Here is a 25,100-nt window from a genome sequence, read left to right as displayed (position 1 = left end):
GGTGTGGGCGCTGCTGTGCTGCTTCTTCGTCAGGTCTACCTGGAAATATGCGGCTATTCGCTCTGAGACGACTCACACGGGTAACTGTAATATATTTCTGTGCTATTTTGCCCCTGAGGTAATGTTTCTTACTGCTGCTTAAGTAAACTGTAGTGTTTATATTTAATAAATAGAAATGCTCAGCAATAAACCGCTGGCTGTTTTCTGTCTGCCCTTTATGCACTGCATTCATGGAAACTTGAGGTTGCCAGAGGTTAAGTTTGGTGAATGCAGCTGGGTCCACGTGATGATGCCACAGCGACTGCCACAGCTTACAAGCATAAAAAGTGAATTCATTATTATTATTTTTTAAGTGTAAATTAATAATGGTTGCACAAGAACCTTCATTAAAGATAACATGATATTCAGTCCAAATACTTGGAACCGGGATGTGTTATCATGCTGCGTGTTATACTTGTATTTGTATGTTTTTGTGCTAGCTCGACAGATGATCACTTTGTAAAAAAAAAAAAAAAAAAGACTGGATGAAATCATACTGAACTGTGTACTGTCTACCTTTGGATTAAAACATACTCTTATAAAGTAAGTATATAAAACAAGTGAGGTTTTAAAAATTAAAAAAGAAGGACAACAACTCATTAGGAAGTCAAACTTTGTTGCAAACCAGATTTGGCTTTGTTTTTATTTATTCTGGAGTATTAGATTCATATCAGCATGCTTTAAAAATGAAAAAACAAAAAAACCCAACCAAAACAGTGTATTTAAAGTTTGTGTGGCAAGTCGGAACTGTTGGGACCTAACAATTATATCTACGCATGAAAAACGATCTCTCATATAAGTTAAGCTCTAATGACCTAGCTTTGTAAAGTTTTGTTTGCATGGGGAAAAGTGCTGGAAAAAGTGGAGAAGAAGTGGCATGGTTAGGTTGGAGTCAGGTACAGTTTAATGCAAATGCAGTTAATGTAAGTACAGTCTTAGATTATTTAGTCTGATAATAAATAACTGTAAATATTTTAGATGTTTATTGATTGCCATTCCTGCTGACAAAGGGTTTATAGAATAGAATAGAATTCAACTTTATTGTCATTGCACATGCACAGGTACAGGGCAACGAAATGCAGTTTGCATCCATCCAGAAGTGCTTTAGTGATATAGATATATTACAATATATATTAGCAATAATATAGATATGTGAGTATATTACAGAAAATGGGTCTATTATGGTATGTTATAATGTACACGGTATGAAGTATGTTGTGAATATTCTATAACTATAAGTATGTACAGGCTGTAGTGAGTACAAGCTATGTACAGGCTATGAACAGGATATAAATATGAAATTTAAAAAAACTATACAGAAATCTGAGATATACAGTTATACAGAAATGGGAACTATGCAAGTTATAAACAGTTGTAGGATTAAAAAGTTATCGTATGTACAGAATGATTATTTACACAGAGTATGAAGTCAAGTAAAGCCCTGATTCTGAAATATTAGGATGCCAAAAAATACCAAAGAGTGCCTCATTGTGTGATAGGAGTTACATGACATGTGAGAACTTGCCTGTGGATTGCTTAACAACATTCGTCACCAATTAATTTACAAGGAAACAAAGCTACAGCTGCTGTTCGCTGTAAATGTTAGTTACATTTAGAAAACTCATGATCTGAAGTACAGTTGGATTATTGAAGAATGTGTTTAACAATTTCAAATGGCTCTTAAATACATGCAGTAATTTTGCAGGCAAACATCTTCCATTAGATTGTGCTTAAATCCTAATATTTAGTTACTTTTGGATTAGTCGATTATTCTGATTTCTTCTCTCCTGCCTCCTAGGCACCAGGACTACTCCTATTACTTCCTATCACGTCTCCCCCAGACATAAAAGAGGATGTTACCCGGATTTGCACATTGGCATCAAACCTTGTTTCTGGGTATAATAAGGACAGGCACACTCCAGATTGAGCTTTTTAAAAAAAACACAACATTTTCCCAAATTTAAATGATCACATCTTTGAAAGAGCAACCTGTGAGTGACAGATATGGAATTTGAATTTTATAATTAACATTATTTTCAGATTTGATTTTCATCAGTTCAGTTTTTTGCAAAGTGAGACGTGAGGTGTAGAGACAATAATAAGATTGTTTGTGAAAACATTGGAGAGTGCTGCTGTTCGCACAGACTGTAGAGTGAATCGTGTACATCAAACTTTTTTTTATAACCAATGGTTTTTGTGAGAGGTCATGTTGAACTAAACATAGCTCAAACATCTAAACTTTTTGGGTTTGCTTTGCTGAACACTTGAAAATTTTTAGTTGTCAGTAAGAGATGTGGCCTCCTACAGATTTACTGATATGGCCGAAGGCCTTTAACAACTTGACCAGTAGGAAGGTCATCCTATCAGTGATGTAACCAAGAAACTGATATCAATTTACCAAAAGAAACTTTAAGAAAAAACATTCTTTGTAAACTCTAGAGACATTTGTGTGGGAAAATCCCATTGGATCAGCAGTTTCTGAAACACTCAGACGAGCCCATCTGGCACCAACAACCAAGCCAAGCTCAAAGTCATTTAAATCACCTTTCTGCCTCGTTCTGGTGCTCAGTTTGAACTTCAGCATGTTGTGTTGATTGTAAATGGTAAATGGCCTGTATTTGTATAGCGCTTTACTTAGTCCCTAAGGACCCCAAAGCGCTTTACACTACATTCAGTCTTTCACCCATTCACACACACATTCACACACTGGTGATGGCAGCTACATTGTAGCCACAGCTGCCCTGGGCGCACTGACTCCCATTCACTAAACATATATGTTTAGTCAGGTCTACTACAATTGCAATACAACCTTTTTTTAATCTATTTGTATTTATTTTGAATTAACTGAAGAAAACATTTTAAAGTTGACATTCTCTCCTTGTAATTTCGGTAGAATCACAACTAGTGCATAGCTTTTCATTTTGACAGATTTACATTAATCGGATTATGTTGTTGGACAGGATTAGCTGCATTGATAAGGTCCAAAGTAGCTTTTAGCTGTCCAAAAAATGATTTAAAAGATTTAAAAGCTAGGATGACTTGAACAAAAACATATTTCACACTGTAGACCTGATAGAGTTTATGAGCGGGGTTTCATGGACGAAAGGCTTTGAGCCAGCCTTGAACCCAAAAGTGTTAGCATCCACAGCATGTGTCTGAAGCACTAGGAAACCATCTTTAAGAAGTGCAGTGCAAAGATTACAGTATAAATGTGCCGTTCCACTGCCTACGCCTCCTGAAGATTGCCTTTGTTGCCAGTATCGCTTAAGTCTCTGATTGTCACCCTGACAATCCTTTGATCCGAATGGAGTGTAGTCGTCTTGACTGTGCCTCTGTCCCTTTACGCCTCCTCACCCCGTCCAGATTTTAGTCTAGATTTCCAGTCTAGTGTCATCCAGAGTGTATCACAGGGCAATTTGTAATGGGCAGCCCTGCTATTAGTCAGTGACAGAGGAAGAGGCAACGCTGTGTCAAACTGACGGATGCTGCTGCGCTGTTGACACTTCTTCTCTGCAACCTTAAATATCTGTTGTGTTCTTCTGTGGGCTCACCCAGGACTGCAGCTATCGATTAGTTTAGTGATCGAGGATCGATTATTCTCTGAGTTAATTACATGATCGAATAAGAAACACTTCTGTTTTGTTGATGAGCTATAGTAAATATTAAGAAAAGGAAAAAAAGACAGCTCTTTTGGGAATGAACTGCTCATTGGTTTCCATTTTATTTTGATAATTCAACTGCATACAGCATGTGGCCTAAAAAAGCTAAACACTGTCACTGAAGTTATATATTTTAAATAAAATATTTCCTAAATGCATAAATGACTAAATTATCATAAGTACAGTAATGTCCTAAAATGTCCTAAAATGAGGCTTACATACAACCTGAACTAAGAGGTCAAATAAAATAACCTTATCCTGTCTTTTTGGAAGACTTCCTTACATTAGTCAAAGGCAAAACAAAGAGTTCTGACAGTGCTTTATTTCCTAGATATGTACATAGATTTTTTTTATTTATTTTCTTTTTTTGGGGGGGGGGGGACTTGTGCGTGTGTCCAATCCAATCCAATTTTATTTATAAAGCACTTTAAAATACCCAGCACAGGAACAAAGTGCTGTATAGAAAATAAGTTAAAACAATAGAATAACGGAAAACAGCAAAATAAATAAATAAAACAGAAAACATACAATTAAAACAGCCCTATGTTAAAACCAAAACAAGATAAAACAGCATCGAATCACCTAAAAACAACTAAAATAAAAATAAAAACCAACATCTCACGTGGTGTCAAAGGCCAGGGTAAAGAGGTGGGTTTTCAAGGGTGACTTAAAAACAGATAAAGAAGTGGCCTGTCTAATCTCTAAAGGAAGCTCGTTCCACAGTTTTGGAGCTGCTCCAGCAAAAGCACGATCTCCTCTAAGTTTACGCCCAGTCCTGGGTATCTTCAGGAGCAGCTGATCAGCTGACCTGAGAGAGCGGGTGGGTGTATAAGGCTGTAGCAGCTCATGGAGATAAGATGGAGCTAGGCCATGGAGAGCTTTAAAAGTAAATAAAAGAATTTAAAAATGAATCCTAAAAGAAATGGGCAGCCAGTGAAGTGAAGCTAAAACAGGGGAAATGTGCTCAAACTTTCGAGTGCCAGTTAAAAGACGAGCTGCGGCATTTTGCACCCTCTGTAGATGACTAATATATGATGCACTGACCCCAATATAAAGTGCATTACAGTAATCCAGCCGAGTGCTAACAAAGGTGTGGATCACTGTCTCAAAGTGCTGCCGTGAAAGAATTGGCTTTATTTTTGCCAGCTGAAAGAAGCTAGATTTTACCACTGCCTTAATTTGATTGTTAAACTTCAGATCACAGTCCACTTTGACCCCCAGGTTTGTGACAGTTGGCTTAACATACTGGGCCAGGGAATCTACATACACATTGGGGGTCTCAGTGGGGCTACCAAAAACCATCACCTTTTTATCATTGAATTTTAGACATCCAAGCCTTAATGTCATCGAGACACTGAAGTAATGGCTGTGTAAGGTATCTGTCTTTTTTCTTTAGAGGGACATAGATCTGACAGTCATCAGCATAAAAGTGGAAAGCAATGCCGTGCTTTCTCAGTACAGAACCAAGAGGAAGCAGATATAAAGAGAAGAGGAGGGGGCCTAGAACTGAGCCCTGTGGGACACCACACAAGAGGGGAGCGGAGGACGACACATAGTCACCGAGGCTGACACAAAAAGTTCGCCCCGCCAAGTAGGACCTGAACCACTCCAGTGCTGTGCCCCTAATGCCCACCCAGTGCTCCAAATGAGAGAATAAAATGGCATAATCCACGGTATCAAACACAGCTGTCAAATCTAAAAGCACAAGAACAACACAGTCCCCAGCATCAGTCGCTAAAAATATGTCATTAAAAACTTTTAAAAGGGCTGATTCAGTGCTATGAAAGGGTTTAAAACCAGATTGGAAAACCTCTAACACATTTTGCTTTTCCAGGAAGGTCATTATTTGGCTGTAAACTACCTTTTCAAGAATTTTGGAAAGAAAAGGTAGTTTGGAGATAGACCAGCTAATTTGCAAGGTTTTTTAATCAGGGGTTTGACTACTGCATGTTTAAAATCTTTAGGGACAACACCTGACATCAGACTATGGTTTACCAGTTCAAGAACCAAAGGACCAACTGTAGGTAACACCTCTTTTAAAAGTCGAGGAGGGACAGCATCATTTGGAGACCCTGTAGGCTTAAGATGACCAACAGTCTCCTTTAAAAAGGACAGAGTCACAGGCTCAAACCTGTCAAAGACAGCAGAGCAGGAAACAGAGACTGAGAGGTCATGAGCACAAGGAGAGATTTGAGCCCTTGTGGAGGAGACCTTCTCAATAAAAAAGTGTAAAACATTTTCACAGGCTTCTGATGAGGGCTCGATACAGTCAGTATATGGTGCATTAAGAACAGAGTTAATAGTTTTAAATAAAACACGCGGGTTGTGACAGTTTGACAAAATAATGTCAGATAAGTGTTTTCTTTTGGCATCTTTTACAGTTCTTTGATATTGACGCCAACAGTCCTTCAGCATCTGGAATGACACTTGTAGTTTGTCCTTTTTCCACTTGCGCTCAGCTCGACGGCAGTCGCGCCTGACAGCTTGGGTCATGTCGTTCAGCCAGGGCTCAGATTTAGTTTTAGGCAGTCTGGTGTGTCTGAGTTATTAAATGTTGTAATGAATAAAGGAGAAGGTGTGGTGTTAAGCCTTTAGAGGAACAAGCTGTAGCTGGAAGGAAGTGAGGAAATCAGCATTGTCTGAGGTTTGCACTATGCTTCGATGCAACGTTTCCTGCTGTGGAAAGCAGACATTCTGATGGTGTAGATTTTAATAATTCATGTTTATAATTATTCAGCGTCAAACAGCACTGGGTCAGTGACTTCTGCTAGCTTATGTATATTTTTACTGGCCTGCGGGTTGAAAAAAGGTTTTATTTTTATATTTTCAAATATTAATATAATTTAATCAATATAAAAGCAAAGTAATGTTACTAAAGCTTTGAAATAAATATGATCTAGTACATCCCATGCCCTCCTTTAAACTCACCCCTGTTCGCTGAGTATATCACTGCAATAGAAAAATGGGATGGATAGATAGATAGATAGTTATTCCAACACCAACACAAGGATATCAGATCGTGCGCACAGTGATCAGTTCTTATTTAGTGTTTGGTTTGTGCAAAAACTACTGCTTAGTTGTCCCCGCCCCCTTTGTCCTCCTGTTTCCCCTCTGCCTCCCCTCCAGCGAGGAGTTAAAGAGTTTAATGGCGTGTGGGACAAAGGAGTTTTTAAGTCTGTTGGTCCCAGACTTCTCTGGTTATTAGTGACCAACATTGTCAATAATGTCTTGCAGTTTTTTGCTGCGGTGGATAGGAGCAGCTACAAAAACTTTTTTTCAACATACTGGATCCTGTAAAACAGGTTGTTCGATGCAGGACTCCTCCCCGGGTTTTTAACAGAAATGCTTTTAATGGTGATTACAGTATCGGGTTCTGCTTCTCAGTACGGCTCCGCCTCTTTGTTCTTCGACGTGTGTGTGTGTGTGTGGACAAACTCTACATTAAACTACAACAGCGTCATCTTCACTGCTACTGTTGTGTTATCAGTTTTTTGTTGGAAAACCCAGGGCAAAAAATTTGCGTTGAGGATTTTTTTTTTTATAATCGAATCGTTGCAACCTACTTTCACCACTCTAATCCCATGTGTGTGTGTGTGTGTTAGTGTGTGTTTTTCTGGGTTGATTGTTGTTTGGTATAGCTGCTGATGGACAGCAGTCATCTGTAAAATTGACTCTCCTCAGGAGCTGCTTCAGGAAACGGGCAAAAACAATACAGAAGTAGGATTAATGAAATGATTTTCTTCCTTCCCTTTTCTTCTGTTTCGCAATTGTACTTTGAGCACAGATGTTTGACAGGGAAGGCAGAATGCCAACAATTACCTTATCATTGTCACGCAGATGTAGTGCATCTGTGACTCTGTCATTATTTTGTGCTCAGCACCCAGGTTGACGCGGCCTATCCCGCCCCTTTTCTCACAGCAGAGTTTTCATCAAGTTCACCTTCAAACGACAGCGTAATCTGTCGCCTAAAAATAGTCCCGCTGTGACATATTTGGTGCTTGTATCTTGGCTCTCGCTTCTCTTGGATCAGTTTGTTTTGTGTTTATTAATTAATCTCCCATAATGATCAAGGCTGAGAAATGAAGCAGGGAAACAGAAAGAAACACAACAGGGAGTAACCTGTCTTTTGGCTGTTTAAGCTCAGAGCTTTCCCATTTGGACACTGTGAAATTCACATCGATGACAAGAGGAACTAACAAAAATGCCACACAAATGTTACTTGGTTGAGAGTGCTTAGCGGCGTAGGGTGACAGGATAGTGCGGGGAAAGGATGAAGGTGAAGAGGAGAAAGGAGAGGCAGCCTTGTCTGTTTTTCAGTCTTCAGTAACCCTGTAGCCACTCAGTTTGGGTTTTTTCTGCCACTGCGTTTCCTGGCGTTGGTGTGCCACAGTCGAAAAAGAGACAGCAAAGGACAGTTCCCGTCAAGGTTTAATGACCCGTGTGATTTTTTTTTGGCGAGAAATGTGTCCTCAGAGGCAGCTCGACCTGTCTCCCAGGCCCTGTCTTTTCCAGGATCCTGGGGAGGGAAATCTCCACCATCATAAATGCTACTGGTGACAGAAGGCCAGGGTAGAGACTATTAGAAATCAGTCATTAGTGTGCCAGTTGGCTCCCCTGGCGTGTCACCGTTGTCTCTTTTGCCACACTGGGGAGCAGAGGAAGAAGTAGACAACCACAATGAAGGTGATAAACTATCTTTAGGGTATTTTATTTTATTTTTTAAAGAGTGTATTGAATTATACTATAGCTAGACCTCTTTATGTTGTAGAGATTATTTAGAATGAGAATATACATATATCTTAAAGCCTGTGAAAAACAACACTGGTAAATATTATAAAGCCATTTCAAATGAGTAAAAAGCCAAACTTAATTCACACTGCATGGAATAAGCATAATTACACGTTTTTCATATGGGTGTCCTTAAAGAGTCCTAAGTATTGTGTTAATTGCTTTTTAATGGCGCTATTAAAAGGAGGCTGTCCCTCACGCCCCAGCACACCTGTACAGATGATAACTATAGGTTTGTAGTGGGGCGATTGATCTCAGCACAGAGTCATCATCATCATATTGCTGATTAAATGAAGAGAATGAGCCAATTTGTTTTGAGTGCAATCAACCTGTCAACATTTTATTTAACCTTACAGCTCTCCCACACAGTGCTTCTTTTTTGATTGAGAGTTATAATGGGAATCCACTTAAATAGAACACAAACCTTTTTTTGTGTGTATTCAGAGGTTTTCTGATGGTCCAAGCACCGTGTCGGTGGTGTGTCATACTAACAAAGAAAAGTGGGATCAGGATTCACTTTAGAAAAGAGCCAGTGAAAATTGTATGGAGTCTGCACTCTCACACGATCAAGCATTGCAGCAGAGGAAGAACTCGCCAGCCCCAGTCCAGATTAGATAAGCAGGAAGTGCTGAATCTGTTCTCTATATGCCTCCTTCTGGTACACTGAGGCTGTAAAAGTCGGTCCCAGTTTATAGAAGTGCTGATAGAGGCATAATTGAACAACCATGCTGATTATTGATATCACGAAAACACGCCAGCTTCTAATTATACCAGGCTGCATTAGAGTGTAAGGGAAGCGCAGTAGTTGAAAGGAGGCAAATGTCTCCTTTTTGTACAGGACAAATTAGAATCACACTTTAAATATATGAAATGATCAAATAAAGACTAGAGAATTGATGTTCTTTGTAATAGGACAGCTAGCAGCAGCATGGTGACCAAAAACTGACAAATGTCCATGAAAATTCAGCAACTTTAGGAGATGACAGGGACTTTAACTGCACCATGATCTGTGGCTACCAAGTCAAACTAATTTGATTTCTCAACTTTGAGATGATAAGCTTTCAGCAGGCTACAAAGAGAACGACATGATTAGGTGGGAAATATACAATAGTTGTACCTGGAAATCCAATACAACCATCTGTTAGCTGCAGGATGATGGACACAATCTCACACTCTGGCAACTCATGACCCAGTTTGGTGCAATGACACAGTTTTAGAAAACATTTCTACTGTAACTGCGATATCTGTGTAAAGCTGACAAACTCTAAATCAAACCTTTTCCTTTCTGTATTTTCTTTCCTCATATTCCCAACTCGTCTTCCACCCACAGCCGCTGTGCCAGCGAGTCCCTGTTTGTCTCAGTGCATGTGCCCACCAGTCTCACGCTGCCACCCGTGCAGCGGATGAAGATCGTCCTTGGACGGGTCAGGAGAGCCTGGCTCAGGATGACCCCGAGATGTGGAATCTGCTGCAGAAGGAGAAGGACAGGCAGTGCCGTGGTTTGGAGCTCATTGCATCTGAGGTACTAGGAGCCAGATTAAGTGGCGCAAAATAGCATGTGAGCGCAATCTCCAAATTTCGCTTGTGGTTGCAGTTAGTTTTCCAATCATAGACATGAGTTTGTTTAAATATCAAGTGTGAAAAAATATCATTCAACATCAGCGCAACTGGCAGTAAATTGCATGTGGCAAACATTAGTAAATCAGTTTGTTCTCTGAGAAAGGAACTCTCAGAAATGTAAATGCAGCAGGGTCAGTTGCAAAAATCTCTGAGTTCCCATCTCTTACACACTGTAATCTCTTTGTAAATATGAAAGAATTTTTGTTTATACTAAAACCCAGTTTGAACTGGTGCAACTTGCTAGTAAATCTATATAGAAACCTACATTGAAAGTCAGAATACGTCAGCGCACACCTTTTATGTTAATCTATAAATGGTTTTGTTTCCTCTCGTCATTTTGATTGAAGCGGATGGTTATTTGAAATATATAACTAATGATTACCTTAAAACACTCAGTTGAGAATAGGCGCTTGAATTTTTCACAGTCCTTTAAAACTGTTGTCACGGAGTTGTAAGGCGACAGACTCACTTGTTTAAAAAAAACGTATTTTTAAAAGGGTTTAGTCAGTCAGACACTCGTTCCACTTTTTTGTATTGATTCAATTGTCTTTCTTTTTTTAAGCAAAGATGGTCAATGTAAGCAGTTATTCGGTGTCTCAGAGAGCTGATAGCCTCTCCCTGACATGTTAGCAGTGCAACTGTCTGAGAATAACTAATCCCCTCTCATTAATGAATGAATGCGCCGACTTTGGGATATTTATTCTAGTTATTCTACATGTTACTGCTGGCTGGAAAAGTGAGGGAAAAGCCTTTGAGGTCTTGTGATAGATGTGCACACCAAATCCAACACATGATCGTGGGTATAGCATTTGAAATTCACACTCTGCCAAGTTATTTATTCTTGAATCCTCTTGCTGTCTGCATTAATGTTGTATACCTCCAAATGTCCTGTTTTAAATATTTCCATTGGCCTTTGAGGCTTCTAAAACTGAACTTTTGTCTCACACATACAGCTCATAAACTGATGTCATGATCTCTGACAGGAATAAATTCATATCAAGCTTCCTGTTAATTCATTATTCACTCACTGAGGAACTGTACACAGTAGGCTGGAAGTCATTCAAACTCAACTTCTTTAATAGTAAAAACACTTACAAGAAACTCTGCTTGTTGTGAGCGAGACTAGCTCAGTTATCAGAAAGATTTGGGCAGCTCTTTGTTTTCATTCCAAGGCTGGATGGTGTGAAATGAAAAATTTTACTATTCAGAAGAGCAGACGAGGTTTTATCTTCTGCTGTTCCTTCTCTCTCCTCCTGTTCCTTCTTCGCCACAGTTCAGTGGAGTATGTCAGCCCCCTCTCAACACAAAGCCTGACCACTCTAGTGTGAGATAAAGCTGATGTCTTCATTCTGCCTCCTCCCCAGCTCACTCTGCAAGTCACATTACAATACAGCTCAGACAGACATTCCTCCGATGAGAAGACGTACAGTTTTGCACACACACACACACACACACACTGACACTAAGAAGCAAATGCGTTTCCTTTCTAATATATGCACAGTAGTTGGCATGACAGACGGATGCAGTAGAAAGCTGTTACTGGAGCTGTTATCTGCCTTGATCTCCTCTTGGCTCACAGGTGAAGCATTTGCATAACAACACACCACAACCACCACCCCACTCAGAGAGGCAGCATTCAGACTTTATTTGTCTGTGTTCATTTTATGTCAGATGCTGTTACTGACCAGTGTGACGATATACAAGAGAGACATGTTACACAGTCGGGGCTGCATCACTCAGATTTTAAGATTTTGGTCAAGCTCTACTGTATTGCAGTAATTGCAGATTTAAAAAAAGGCAAAGGAATGCATCTACTAACATCATCAGTCAATGAGTCCAGCCAATAAATTTCATCTTGAGCAAACTGAAAAGATACAAAGGAAACAGTATGCTTTTTTTCCTCTAACAATAATGACTAAAATTTGTTTCTCAGTGCGTCTCAACGATCCTGATGTAATTCAGCATGTGTAGAAACATTTATTGCATTATCTTGTATCCTCCAGCTGCAAGGGGATAATCATTGGAAAGTGCAGAGTGTTAGTCTATGGAAGTCCAGAGGTTCAATACTGTAATGATTGCCTCTTGCCGGAGGGGGATTTCTCACTATCACTTAACAGACTTTAATTTGCTGTCCTTGTCCCTTCTGTCTACTCGTGCCATTGATCTGTGTGTGTCCGCCTGTGTGTTCTCATTGCAGAATTTCTGCAGCCGAGCAGCTCAGGAAGTTCTCGGCTCCTGTCTTACCAACAAATATTCACGCAACCCTGTCATAAAGTACGTTTTTATTCAGCCACACCTCTGTTTGTTTTCACTATTAATATTATGTGCTTGAGGATATTTGTTACAGACGTGCACAAACACACACCGATCTATACTGTGTAGTCTTGTTTACCCATGATAGTAATTTCTTACCAGGTACATAATCCACAGCCTCTGCCACAGCCAAAGAAAATTCCTGAGGGGTTATATTTGAAGAATTTAGTGCCGGGCTGATAGTTGCATGTTTTCTATTTTCAGTTTAGTTCTGTTATTTCCTTCAGATAAGTCGCATTTATCAGCAGCAACCAGAAAGATGACATGTTTTGAAATTCATCTCATTTGATGCCTTTGATTCCTGGAATACAATCCTACCACAAATCTCTCTCCCACTGACTGTGTTTTTAATTTTTGTTTTTTTCCCTCCCGACATCCCACTCATCTGTTGTTTTTTTCTCCCACTTTTAATGTAATGTAACAAAAGGATGATCTCATTGAATGAGTGGTTTTTAAAGTAGCCATCTGTTGCACCTTCATCTGTAATTCCAATGAAAAGGTTTGATTTTCACCAGAGATGCCTCACATCTGCTGTGGAAGTTTTGGGTCTAGGTTGGTGTAGATCTTTCTTGACTAAATTTACTGTTTGTGGAAAATGTGTGAAAATATGTTAAAGGGGCCGTAGTCTAAACAGTTTTACAGCGATGTACCAAATGACAATGCAAAATTAGTGCTTTACTTAGAGGGTTTGCTTGTACTGATGACTCTAGACTATGGAGAACATTTGTGTCCATAATGTATACCTGTCATAGTGTTGGTTTTTACCAATATGTCCTACCTGCTCAATCCCAAGCAACAGACAAATAGATGGCAAGTAGCTGGTGATTGCTGTTGGCTATATAGGCAGTTCCCATCAGGGGCTGGCTGTAACAAAAATCGATTTAATGGACTGAACCGACTGGTATAGCTAATCTGATGAATGATAATTTCATTTTGTATTTGCATGGAATGCAGTTAACAGCAGTTCACCACACTGGCTTGTCCGTTGTGTTCACGGCATTGTTCTGCTGGCCAAAAATGAACTATCCCTGGTTTAAGGGACCAACGACATAGTGAATACAGATAAAGCATGTCATCAATGTTCCCTCTAATTTTCCATGTGTCTGAGCGAACACACAAACTCCCTGAGCGGTCCCTTGGACCACTGTGAGCGACATCAGACGTGTGCACTGTGGTCCCACCAGCATTGAATCCATCCAAGTTACATGGTTTATTAAGATAATCAAATTACAGCATTTATATTTATGTTAGACTACTTTTAATTAACTGCTTTAGCCCACTTACAATGAAAATGTAAAACAAAAATGTAGTCATTGACCTGTGTAGTTTGTTAACACTATTGGGAGTAAAAATAACTTGAATTCCAATTTTGAAAACATATCTTTCTTCTTTTTTCTTTTTTTTTATAAAGCTCTGACTTGTATTATGAGTCTGTGGTCTGGGAGAGAGTCCTGTAACTCTCTGACTGCAAAATACAGTATATAATGACCAATGTTGGACAATTAATTATATAGTTACTTTTTAAAAAAAGTATCTCAGTTTGGCAAACAAAGTTTTTTGCAGCTATTTTTTTTTAAATGCAGCCAAGCGTTTTTTTTTATAAACATTTCAAACTATTTACAGAACAATCAGCTGTTCTGCATCAAATTTAATGCAATACAAATATTTTTGGAGTGCCACTCCAAAAATTATTTCTTTCCACTATGAGATAAAGGAGAACATCAGCCTGCAGGCTGTACTTTTTTCGACCAATAGGAAAGGGTGGGGGTGTTTTTGGTTTTGTTTTTGCTCACAGGCAGAGCGTTTTTTCTTATAGAACGTTTCTTCCCGCAGTAAATATAAACAACAATAGTATTCAGGAAGAAAACCAAGCATTTCATATATTTTTATCATAACTCTGGTTTTACGTGGCCGATCAACACAATTTAAAAACTGGTATAAAGTCCACACTTTTTCCATCAATTGTTCCGTCTGTCCTGCTCACATCTCCAATGGTTGTACACGTTGTCATTAACGTGGCTTCACTCCACATCAGCCACGCCGCTTTGCCAGGTAAAACACCGGTGTCGGCACATAAGGACGCTGTCATAGCCTGTCAACCACGTTGATTAGCTGCGTATATACGAATGTGAATCGCATCATTGGCTGGACTATGGGATAAGGTGGCATCGTTCTAATCCCATACAGGAGCAGCCAGTCACTGACTGACTCACACTGCAAAACAGAATTGTTGAAATTTTAATTTTAATTTCAATTCAGGTTAGATTTTTTTGTGCGCAACGAAGATTTTCTGTGCACAGAGACCGTGTCAGCAGTGCGCAATTGCGCACGTGCGCAGCTTAGAGGGAACATCGCATGTCATGCATGTGAACTCAGCTTGCACTTAGTTCTTTTCCCATCCTCAAGCACTCGTCTTTGTACCAGGAAGTCACAATGACATACCAATAGTACACGGACATTAGATGAATTGAAACAAATTTTCCATTACAGGTCTCATGGTGGAGGAGGAGTGGTTGACCAAATTGAGCTGCTCTGTCAGAAGCGAGCTCTGGAGGCCTTTGACCTGGATCCAGCTCTGTGGGGCGTCAACGTTGAACTGTACTCTGGCTCTCCTGCCAACTTTGCCACTTTCACCGCTGTACTCAATCCCCACGATCGTATCATGGGCCTGGACGTATCTGATGGTGGACAGTTAGTATTCACTGTTGCTTTATTTTCATTGTTGGTCCTGTTTTTTCTTCATCCACACACTTTTAAAGCCACCCAAGTTGTTGGTCAACTGTAGTGTGTTACTGCCCTGTTTTAGTTTCCTACAAATCTGATATTCATATTGAATAAAATTTTGTGAAAAGGTTTACAAACAGAGTCTTTGAACTTCCATGTTTTATTCTTTATGTATATATTGTTTTTTCTCACTCCAGTCTGTCTCACGGCTACATGTCTGATGTGAAAAGAATCTCTGCAACCTCAATCTACTTTGAGACAATGCCTTACAAGCTAAATGTAAGTAGAAAAACCTTCTACTAATATCTACTGACACCTGTTGATTAGGGCTGTTTGATAGGATGATACATATGGGATGATATGAATATACATATCGGATATGAAAACATCGTTTCATATTATGCTATCGTTTGTTTTGTGGTGTCGCAAAATAAGCTGTTTACGGCAATATTTTTTCATCGTTTTGATGGTCACTGTAGTGGCGATTTAAAATAACCACACTATGGACGGACAAGCGACTGTTTTTACACGTACTTTCATTAGCAACGGTAAAATCATTGTGTGGTTCCGCCGTCTGCTTGTTTATTTTCTACATAAACCTTTCACAATAAAGCTCAACTTTTCAAAATACACTGAAATGATATACATTATTCTCAAACATCAAATTTCAGAATATGCGTCAAACAAATTACCTGAAATAAAAACATAAGGTAACTATAAATGGTGCTTACAGTCACCACGTGGATGCGGGCACAGAGAATGCCAACATGGCCAGTGAAGATGAGGCAGAACCAGGTAGCTCCAAACAGAAGGACCAGTCAAAACAAATCGAGGACCTTATTCCTAAACGAGGGGCTACCTCTGTAGCATGGACAGGGTTTGGTTATGAAAAGTCTGACACGGACCAGAAAACACAGAGCAGGCAAACCTCTTCAACCACCTACGCAAGAATCACGTGAACAAGTATGGAGAGAGTTAACGGATGAGAAGCAAAAAAGAGCCATCAGGTGTTCAAAATACACCTTAGACTCAAACATTAGAACAGGCTTTTCCCCACAGCACACCGTGTAATAAATACAAAGAAAATGACAGCCAGTACAAGTTATGTCTAAAAATGTATAGTTTAATGCATCAGTCAAAACACTCGACTCCAGGTACACGACGCCCAGCTGAAAACGCTTCACACAAGTCGAGTTCCCCGAGATTCACAGAATTTACAGAAAATGCACTATTTTGTGATATATATTGTTATTGGGATAAGAAATGTCATATCGGGATATGACATTTTGATCATATCGCACAGCCCTACTATTTATACCAGTGTAGTACGATTCGCTTTTTGGAGGTAGAGTATGAAAACTGGGAGATATACTGATGTATTTTTGATGTCTTACGAATGTCAGTGTGAGAAGTCTTCCAAAAGCCAATAAGCCAGCAAATGTTAAGACAGTCAAGCTTTCAGTATGTTAGAGTTAGATGTAAACACATTGCACAAGGCCGACACACGCAGCTTTTTTGCTAGTTCTTCTTATAATAGAATTTAAACTTAAAAATAATAATGTAATAATGACTACTGCCACATTACAGTAAATGTATACTGAGCAATAAGCCATGTCTTAGATTGCTGTCATAATATTGGCAGTTATGCTGACAGTGTTGGTCAGCTTGTGTTCATCAAATGTGAACACCTGGGATAACTAAACTATATTTGAATCTTTTTACAGTGTTACTCTTTTTGTTTAAAATCATTAACTTATTCATTGAAAGAAACACAAAACAACAGCAAGAAATGTAAAGACAATAATAGCCTTTTAGAAAATCCTGTTTGTTTCCCTGCCCCAGAGGGAAGACATGAGGCAGTGTGGCTAGGGATTTAGTGTCTAACTTCACAAAACTTAAACGCAACAGACACTTGCTGGCAGCTGTTTGCTGACACAGGGCAGTTCGCAAGTTTATAGTCAATATACGGCGACCATGTAGTCTTACTGCTATACTTGTAACACATTCAAAGTATTTTCCACCTGCACCAGCATCTGTTAAGTTAGGTTGCATCAGATTTAACAAGTGATTTTTTAAAATTAACATAAACTTTTGATCACTCGACTATATTTAGTGTAGAATATTTTATTTCTGGGGTCATAGTTGCAGTATTGGTAGCAGCTGATGGATGGTCATGAGAGTCTGTGTGTCCAGACCTGCTGATGTATGGGCAAGCAGGACCCCTCTGTGAGAAAGATAATGGGAAATCGACAAGCTGGCCAGCACTACTGGCTCTGTCTTCACAATGAGCAGGTTGATGGAGTGAGGGGGCATCCATAGATGTGCTCTGGAGATGGGAGATTATCAGGCTGTCTAAATAAAGCTTTCCTTCCTCCTTTTCTCTCTTCTTTTTCGTGTCTCTGTCTGCCTTATTCACCATTGTTTTTGTCCCTCACTTTGTTTTTCGGCTGCATTCTGGTGTCTTTCACTGCTTCTCTTTTCTGACGCTTAAAGGTGGACTAGAGGGGCAAAACTTCACTATGAGGCATCAGACATATCGGTCACTGGACAGGGTGAGCCTGGCTCCATTTCATGTGACTTCAAATTGCATTTACTGGAAAAAATGGATTGTCTAATGTGTTTCTTACATTGTTCATTTTAATAAAAGGGGGCAGAGAGAGTCTCGAAACCAACCTGAATCTGTTCAGGTTCATTGCACCAGCATAGCAGGTCCCTGAATGGTTAAATTAGGATAAGTAGGGGTGCATTACTGCAATTGCTCCATCTTCTTCCATGATATGATGGGTATAAATGCCTCCTTTAGATAAATTCCTTCCCCTTTTAAGGTAGCCAAAGTACTTCAAATACAGCTGCTTCGAATGAGCTTCAAATGGAAAAAATCTCTCTTCCGTGTAGATATGTTTGCTCTTGATACTCAGATATCTGACAGTTTTTTGATCTTTACATATTCCTTTTTTCTCCTGACCCTTACATTCCCTCTAATATTCTCACATTCTTCTTCCACTTTCTCTTTATTCTTTCACACTCTTCCTTTATCTTCTCTGTTTCCTCAATCTGGCTCCCTTTCTGCAGATTGCAACAGGACTTATAGACTACGACCAGATGGAGATGACGGCCAAGCTGTTCCGGCCCAAGCTCATCATCGCTGGCACCAGTGCCTATGCCCGGCTCATTGACTATGCCCGCATCAAGAAGGTGCACGGAGAACTCTCTGCATTCACAGCTCACCCCATGTTCACCCCGTCTTTTTCCGTTCTTTGCATTGTAATGCCAAACACACCAGCTTCCCATACCGACAGGTCACATCTCGCCAGCATTACTTCAAACCGTGTCTTTGCTAATTTCGTCCGACAGAAATGGAGACTCGTCTGCTCTAAATAAAGAGCATTCACTTTGAAGCTTCAACATTTTCCAAACACACTAATTTCAGGGTCATTACACACTTTACACACAGCTGCTTTCTTCTTCTGTTGACTACTCAACTCACACTGAGTCACAAGTACTCAGTAGCAACTTTTAACCACACACTTCACTGTTCTCTTTGACGGTGCACAAGAGGCCCCTTTATCTGTTTTGTTATACCCACCCGCTGATTCACTTCATTCACTCCATGACTGTTTCCCTTTGTTGCAGAGCTCCACTTTAGCTAGTACCATCAGATGGAGTGTCCCACCATTACAGAGCTGTGTTTTTATTAAGCACCATAACTACTTTGCCACTAGGCCTGAAGAGGGGCCATATTTTCCCCCTGGCATGTCTCTGTGCAACTGTTCTCTGTTTTATGGCCGAATCTGTTAGGCAGACTTCACATTTTAGGCGGGGGTGAGCTACCTAGATTGTAGAGTTGTTCATTTTTTGTGTGTTTTTTTTTTTTCTTTTACTATCGGTATTCATCAACTGCCGCACTTCACCCTCTTGTGTTCTTTACCCTCTTTCCTTTTAATCTAATAAACGTGCAGATCCAGTTCAGATATGAGAGGAAGAGAGATTGTCACGATAATGCATATTAATTGGAGCACTAAAAAGATTGTTTACTGCTCTGATCATTCGCCAGCGAGTCATTTGCATGTTAGCGAGCTATTTATTGTTTGTGCCTTTTTCAATAAATGCTGGCAAGAGACAGCAAGGATTTATTGAATTGCGTTATAATATTTCAGGCCTCTGAAGACTGCTGAAGGATGTAATTACACCAGCTCTCATTTGAAATGTCTTTCCTTAGAGAACATGGGTACCGTTAACAGATGGAGTTAGTCCTCAAATCTTAACTGTGGGGGGGTAAATGTAAATGTAGTGCCAAGACATTGTATCTGAAAAACATTTTATATGCATACACAATGTAATTTATCTATATTTGAGCAGTGTCAAAAACTCACTAAAGCTGAAGTGCTAAGTTTGAGCTTTATCAGGGCTTGGGTGTCTTCATTAAATCACTTATTTTTGGAAAAGACGTAACCGCCTGGCAGAGTCCACGGTGAGTTTAGGGGTCATATTTAATATGTCTGCAGTAAAGTCCAACTGAGCACTGTGAGCAGAGAACTTTACAGATGGCAGAGATCAGTAGGAATTTAAAAATATTAATTGAAAGGAGCTGCAGTGAGCTTATCATAAGAGCAAATCATAAGTGTTTACAATTTTTAAACATGGTGAGCACTGATTTGTTCCAAAACATAAAAAGTAAACCCCAGGAAGACACCCCCCCCCCCCCAAAAAAAAAGGCCCATGAAAGAAATGCTAAGTAAGATTTCGCTAAGTAACAGAAGCTAGTGGAACAGAGGCTTGTCCAGATGGGACATCATAGCTTCGGCTCTCTTTTGAACTTTTTTTCTGAACTCAGGACTGTGTCACCTTAAAGCAGGGGACAGTGTCTAAGAAAGGCCAAAAACCTTACACTGCAAATCTAATCCAGATGGAAAAGAGAAGGTATTTTCACCTCATAGTTTTCAGGCTAATCCTGGAGGCTCAGTGATTTTAATTTAAAGTCTTTGTGAAGTACAGGGAACTGCACCCGATTCAGGATACTTTATTAATGCTTAAGGAAATTGTCTTAAAAAAGGACTTGGATAGTTAGCTATAGATGATTTTCTCAGTATTATTGTAGGGTCTTTGCCTAATAATATAAACATTCAAGATTCAAAGCGTTTATTGTCGTGTACAAAGTAAGCATTTCTCTGTACAATGAAATTCTGTCTCTGCTGTCCACAAACAGATGCCGGTTAATATGTACATTAGAACTAGAACACATAAAGCACAAATAGTATAAATAAATAAATGGAGACAAGAAATTGAAGTATTAAATAGATTTGTGTGCATTGAGGCCACTGGTTTAATTTGGGCTGTATAAATAAAACTGAATGGAATTTCACATTTTATGTTAGTTTTTGTTTTAAACATTTCACCCATTAAAGTATAAAAAGTTCAATTTTAAAAAATGTAAAATCCATGGATGAAACTTTACAGTCAGTTCGACCATTCAGACATTTTACACAGCAAATCGCCAAAACTGTTTTCAGTAAGCAGTTCTTCACTCATCCATTTCAATCTAATCTAATAAATAGATCAAATTAAAAAGAAAATTCAATACAGAAAATAATACAAGCACACAAGCTTCTTCATAGATACCAAACCGCATGTGAAGGTTATTTCTGAGACTGGTAGAACTTTATTTTTTATTTAGCCTGTTGTTTGCTGGGTCGTTACTTCTACAGACCTCGGTTTGATTTTTGAGCATGTCCTTCATTTTATTTGTTAGGTTGAAATTTAATATTTTGATTTATTCTTTAGACTCTTTAAACTCTTATATTGTGCAAGAGTCTTGAGTGCCCCATAATTTCTCTACATTTCGCATAAGACATGCCAGATCTTCTCCTAGTTTTCTTTTATGAAGGTGTTTCAAAGTTGTTCTTTGGACATTGGCTGTGTTTGAACGTTGTTTCAAACGAAATAATTGGACCAGTTTTAACTTCATAGATGTGCGTGGGTGTGTAACTTATCAGCTGTTTGGGCCTGGTCTTTGGGAATATGAACAGACAAAGCAATCTCATGGTGCCTTCCCAAAAACGGGGCATATACTACTATGTGAATTCCATAAATTTAAGGTTTTCCTACTTCATAATCAGTTTTTGTTGTTTCTGTTATAGCTCATCACTCATCCAATTGACTCCTTGGATGAGTGATTAATGTTTCTCTCACTGAAAACGCTACATCCAGATGAACAGAATCAACTTTTTGGGATTTACTTACCTGGCACGAATCAAGAGCTTGTTTAAATTTAAAATTGACTATTACATTGATTTAGTAACTGAAAGGTTGGAAACCTTTTGGGGGACCAGCACTGTATCTGTTGTTGCATTCGGAGTGTCCATTTCACAGTGCAGTATTATAAAAGGAGTCAGACACATGTGAGGTACAAGTATTAACGGCAGGCAACTTTTTGCTTTAACTACTGCCAAAGCAACCGTGCATAACTATGATCATTACTGCAATGAATGTTTGTTTATTTCCAAAGCCAATGCATACAGTATTTGGCATGCGCAGATTGCCTCTACATGTGCAGTAGATGCAAGGGCAGTACCAAAGCTTTGGTTCCCTCTCCTGCAGTTCAGAAGTGTTTCACTGAGTCCGAAAAATTTAGAACAGAGCCCAACATATTTCTGTCATATTTCATAGTGGCACATACATTGTTTTTGCTATCATGGTGCTCTCATGGTCCTTTGATATCACATCTAAAAAACACTCTTCTCTGACAGGACCAACCTACTATTAATTTGCGTTTAAATTTCGAGTTACTAAGTGCTTCCTTTGTAACATTCACACACGCATTCATACACCAATGGAGTATTCATACTCTGATCGTAGAAAACATGGAGGTTAGTATCTTGCCCAACTGGAGCAGACCTGGGATCGAACCACCAACCTTCCGGTTAGTAGGTGAAACTTTATTAGGTAAAACTTTGTTATTTTTGTTATTTTCACAGTAGAGGGTGTGCAAATATTAAGGGTATAACTATTGCACTGTGTATTAGATGGAGGAGTTGTAAAGTGAGACTGATTCCCTGTGTCTTTCAGTGGTGCATTTGGGTGATCTTAGTCTCTCACTTAACACTGCTCCTGTGACTGGTCAGCACAGATGAGTGGGCGGGAGGTATTGCCCAGCATTGTCCTTACTTTCAACAAAATTCGGCTCTCCGACACCACCTTAAGGGAGTCCAGCTCCATCCCCACAACATTATTGTCCTTTCAGATCAGTTTATTGAATTTGTTGGCATCTGCGACCCTCAACCTGCTGCCCCACCATGCAACAGCATAGAGGATGGCAGCAGCCACAACAGACATAGAAAATTCTGAGCATTTCTGACAGATCTTCAAAGACGTCAGCCGCCTCAGAAAATACAGACGACTCTGGCCCTTCTTGTAGAGCGCAGTGGTGTTTTTAACCCAATCCAGTTTATTGTCGGTGTGTACTCTCAGGTATTTATAGTTCTCCACAATTATCACATCGACCTCCAGTATTGAAACAGGGGTCACATGTTTCCTGATCCTCATAAAGTCCACAATCAATTCTTTGGTCTTTGTCATATTGATCTTGTATTGAAAAAAACTGGAACTTTCCTGCCACATGTGTATACATGTTGGTCTTAATTTTATAACTGTTCCCTCATCCTGCCTCTTTTTCTTCCAGCTGTGCACCAACATCAATGCCTACCTGCTTGCTGACATGGCTCATATTAGTGGCCTGGTGGCAGCCAAAGCCATCCCCTCGCCCTTTGAACATGCTGACCTGGTCACCTCCACCACGCACAAGTCCCTCCGTGGAGCAAGGTAAGGTCAAACTGTAAGAGACACGGGTGGGAACAAAAATCAAATTACTGAGAAGCAAACCTGGTTTGGTTTTTAGAGAATAGTAAAAGTGCTTCATCAGTAAAAGATTCTGTTCTGTCCAGGGCTGGTCTCATCTTCTATCGGAAGGGTGTTCGCTCAGTTGACAAAAAGGGAAAGGAAATCATGTACGACCTCGAGGACAGGGTCAACTTTTCCGTCTTCCCCTCCCTGCAGGGTGGACCTCATAACCATGCCATTGGTGCTGTAGCAGTGGCACTCAGACAGGTCTGCACAACCTTAAGAACATGTTGCATAAACTTCAGTCAGCAGAGGGGAAGTAATCTGTTCTGTCACAAGATGCATATAACATTAGTTTTTGTTAATAAAACTCTAGACATGATGCAGTTACATCATACAGTTTCTTGATGTCTGTATCTATTTTTGATAGCCAAATGATAAACTTACTGTATGGTTTTGGTTCTGTGTGTCCAGGCACAGTCTCCCCTGTTTAAGAAGTATGTTGACCAGGTGCTAAAGAATGCCAAGGCTATGGCTGCAGCTCTTCTCAGCAAAGGCTACACTCTGGTATCAGGTAATCTAGTGTGTATTTACTCAATTCTTTATTTTCCAAGTCACAGACTCAGCACAGAGCATTTAACACTGAAAATTCACATAAAATGTCCTGTAACAAAATGCAAATTACACAGCAAGAAAAAAAGCACAAATCCATTTAAATTCATGATGTGCAAATAGGCTAATGTCGCTGCGCCTGCCTTGTCAGTCAAGAAAATAAAATCAGATGAAAGTGGTCACTTTGCGGTTGTGAGCAAATGCTTGAATCTTGTACTGAATCCAATACGCTGGCCTCAGCTGTTTTTTGATGTATAGCCTTCAATTGATACTCTAAAAATACAGACTTGTCCTGTGCTTACTCTGCAGTGTGTACATACACCCTTCTTTAATCCCTTAGTAAATGTTTTAGCCAAATAACTGGAAAGAGTGAAAGACCGTACCAGTAAAACACAAATTCAGTGCTTTTACAAACCCTATATAAATGTTGGTTGACTTAGTTTCAACTGTTACACTGCAAAAACTCAAAATCTTACCAAGTATATTTGTCCTATTTCAAGTCAAAATATCTAATCACACTTAAAATAAGCCATAATCAGCTAAAGAGTAACGTTTCAGTGAGATATAGGAACTTGTTTTTAGACAGTGCATCTTGGATATCTTGTTAAGTGAAAAACTCTAGAAAACATATTGTTTTGAGTCATATCTCACACGAAACAAGCTTTTTTGGAATTTCATAAACGTTTTAAGCTGCTGTGTTATTTGTAAAAGATGTATCATCTTGTTTCAAGAAATAGACCTAACTTGAATCAGGACATCAAATCTACTTTATTGAGAACTGCAGGTTAATATCATGCCCAACATTGCATTATTATGAGTCTTAGTATCTTAAGCACAGTGTATTTATTTTTCTTACATACCAGTCAAACCATATCAATGTGACATTGAAAAAGAGGCAAAACACTGAAATTGTTTCCCTCACTGAACAGATTGCGCCAAAAGTAAAATAAAAAGTAAATAGAACAATTTTTTTGCCAGTCTTTAAAAACCTTATTTCAGCCCACATATTCACAAAAGACTCAAGAATAATGTTTGATGATGTCAGTTAGATCATACTTCACTGGAATGTACTTGCTGTTATTAAAGTTTACATAGTGGTATGCTGTATAATCAACAAGATTTCCAGCATCCACAAAAATATTTGCCTGAGCTAGACAGGGAACTTCTACCTCATAAGCTAAATATTGATCATTCCACCCAACTGTAGAGAGAGGCTGGCATTCAAAACAATACACAGATGCATTTACAATATAGATGTTTTTAACAAGTGCAAACTCTGGAGCATCATTTATGACATCAGAAATAACCAAAGATTTTTCACATGAATGTATATTTCCATGTAGCATAATCCACTGTACAGAAACTACATGTTCAACTTGCTCAATGAAGTCTTTAATCTTGCCTTCTACATAATGAACATTTTTCACCTCTTTGGCTGGACCCATGTCGACTTCACTTGAAAAAATGGGATGTTTCTCATGCACGTTCTGACTACATTCATAAAGTTGG

The 25,100-nt window shown here is 39.2% G+C and overlaps 1 protein-coding gene across 1 annotated transcript in view; it reads left to right on the top strand.

The window, feature by feature from the left end:
* The window catches only part of shmt2 (serine hydroxymethyltransferase 2 (mitochondrial)), a 29,028-nt gene continuing 3,928 nt past the window's right edge, over positions 1–25,100 (top strand). The window contains exons 1-9 of the mRNA XM_085457655.1: positions 1–80; positions 9,817–10,008; positions 12,304–12,380; positions 14,910–15,110; positions 15,341–15,422; positions 18,216–18,338; positions 22,822–22,961; positions 23,084–23,246; positions 23,454–23,553. Of these exons, the coding sequence (XP_085313781.1) occupies positions 48–80; positions 9,817–10,008; positions 12,304–12,380; positions 14,910–15,110; positions 15,341–15,422; positions 18,216–18,338; positions 22,822–22,961; positions 23,084–23,246; positions 23,454–23,553 (1,111 nt within the window). The 5' untranslated portion in view covers positions 1–47. The remainder of the gene's footprint in view (positions 81–9,816; positions 10,009–12,303; positions 12,381–14,909; positions 15,111–15,340; positions 15,423–18,215; positions 18,339–22,821; positions 22,962–23,083; positions 23,247–23,453; positions 23,554–25,100) is intronic.

This window comes from Copadichromis virginalis, linkage group LG5 (genome assembly GCF_057382275.1).
Source record: "Copadichromis virginalis isolate Kocher_CV1m ecotype Utaka linkage group LG5, C_Virginalis_male_GT1.1, whole genome shotgun sequence".
Taxonomy (NCBI): domain Eukaryota; kingdom Metazoa; phylum Chordata; class Actinopteri; order Cichliformes; family Cichlidae; genus Copadichromis; species Copadichromis virginalis.
The sequence above is the reverse complement of the archived record's forward strand: the minus strand, read 5'-3'. Positions and strand labels throughout refer to the sequence as shown.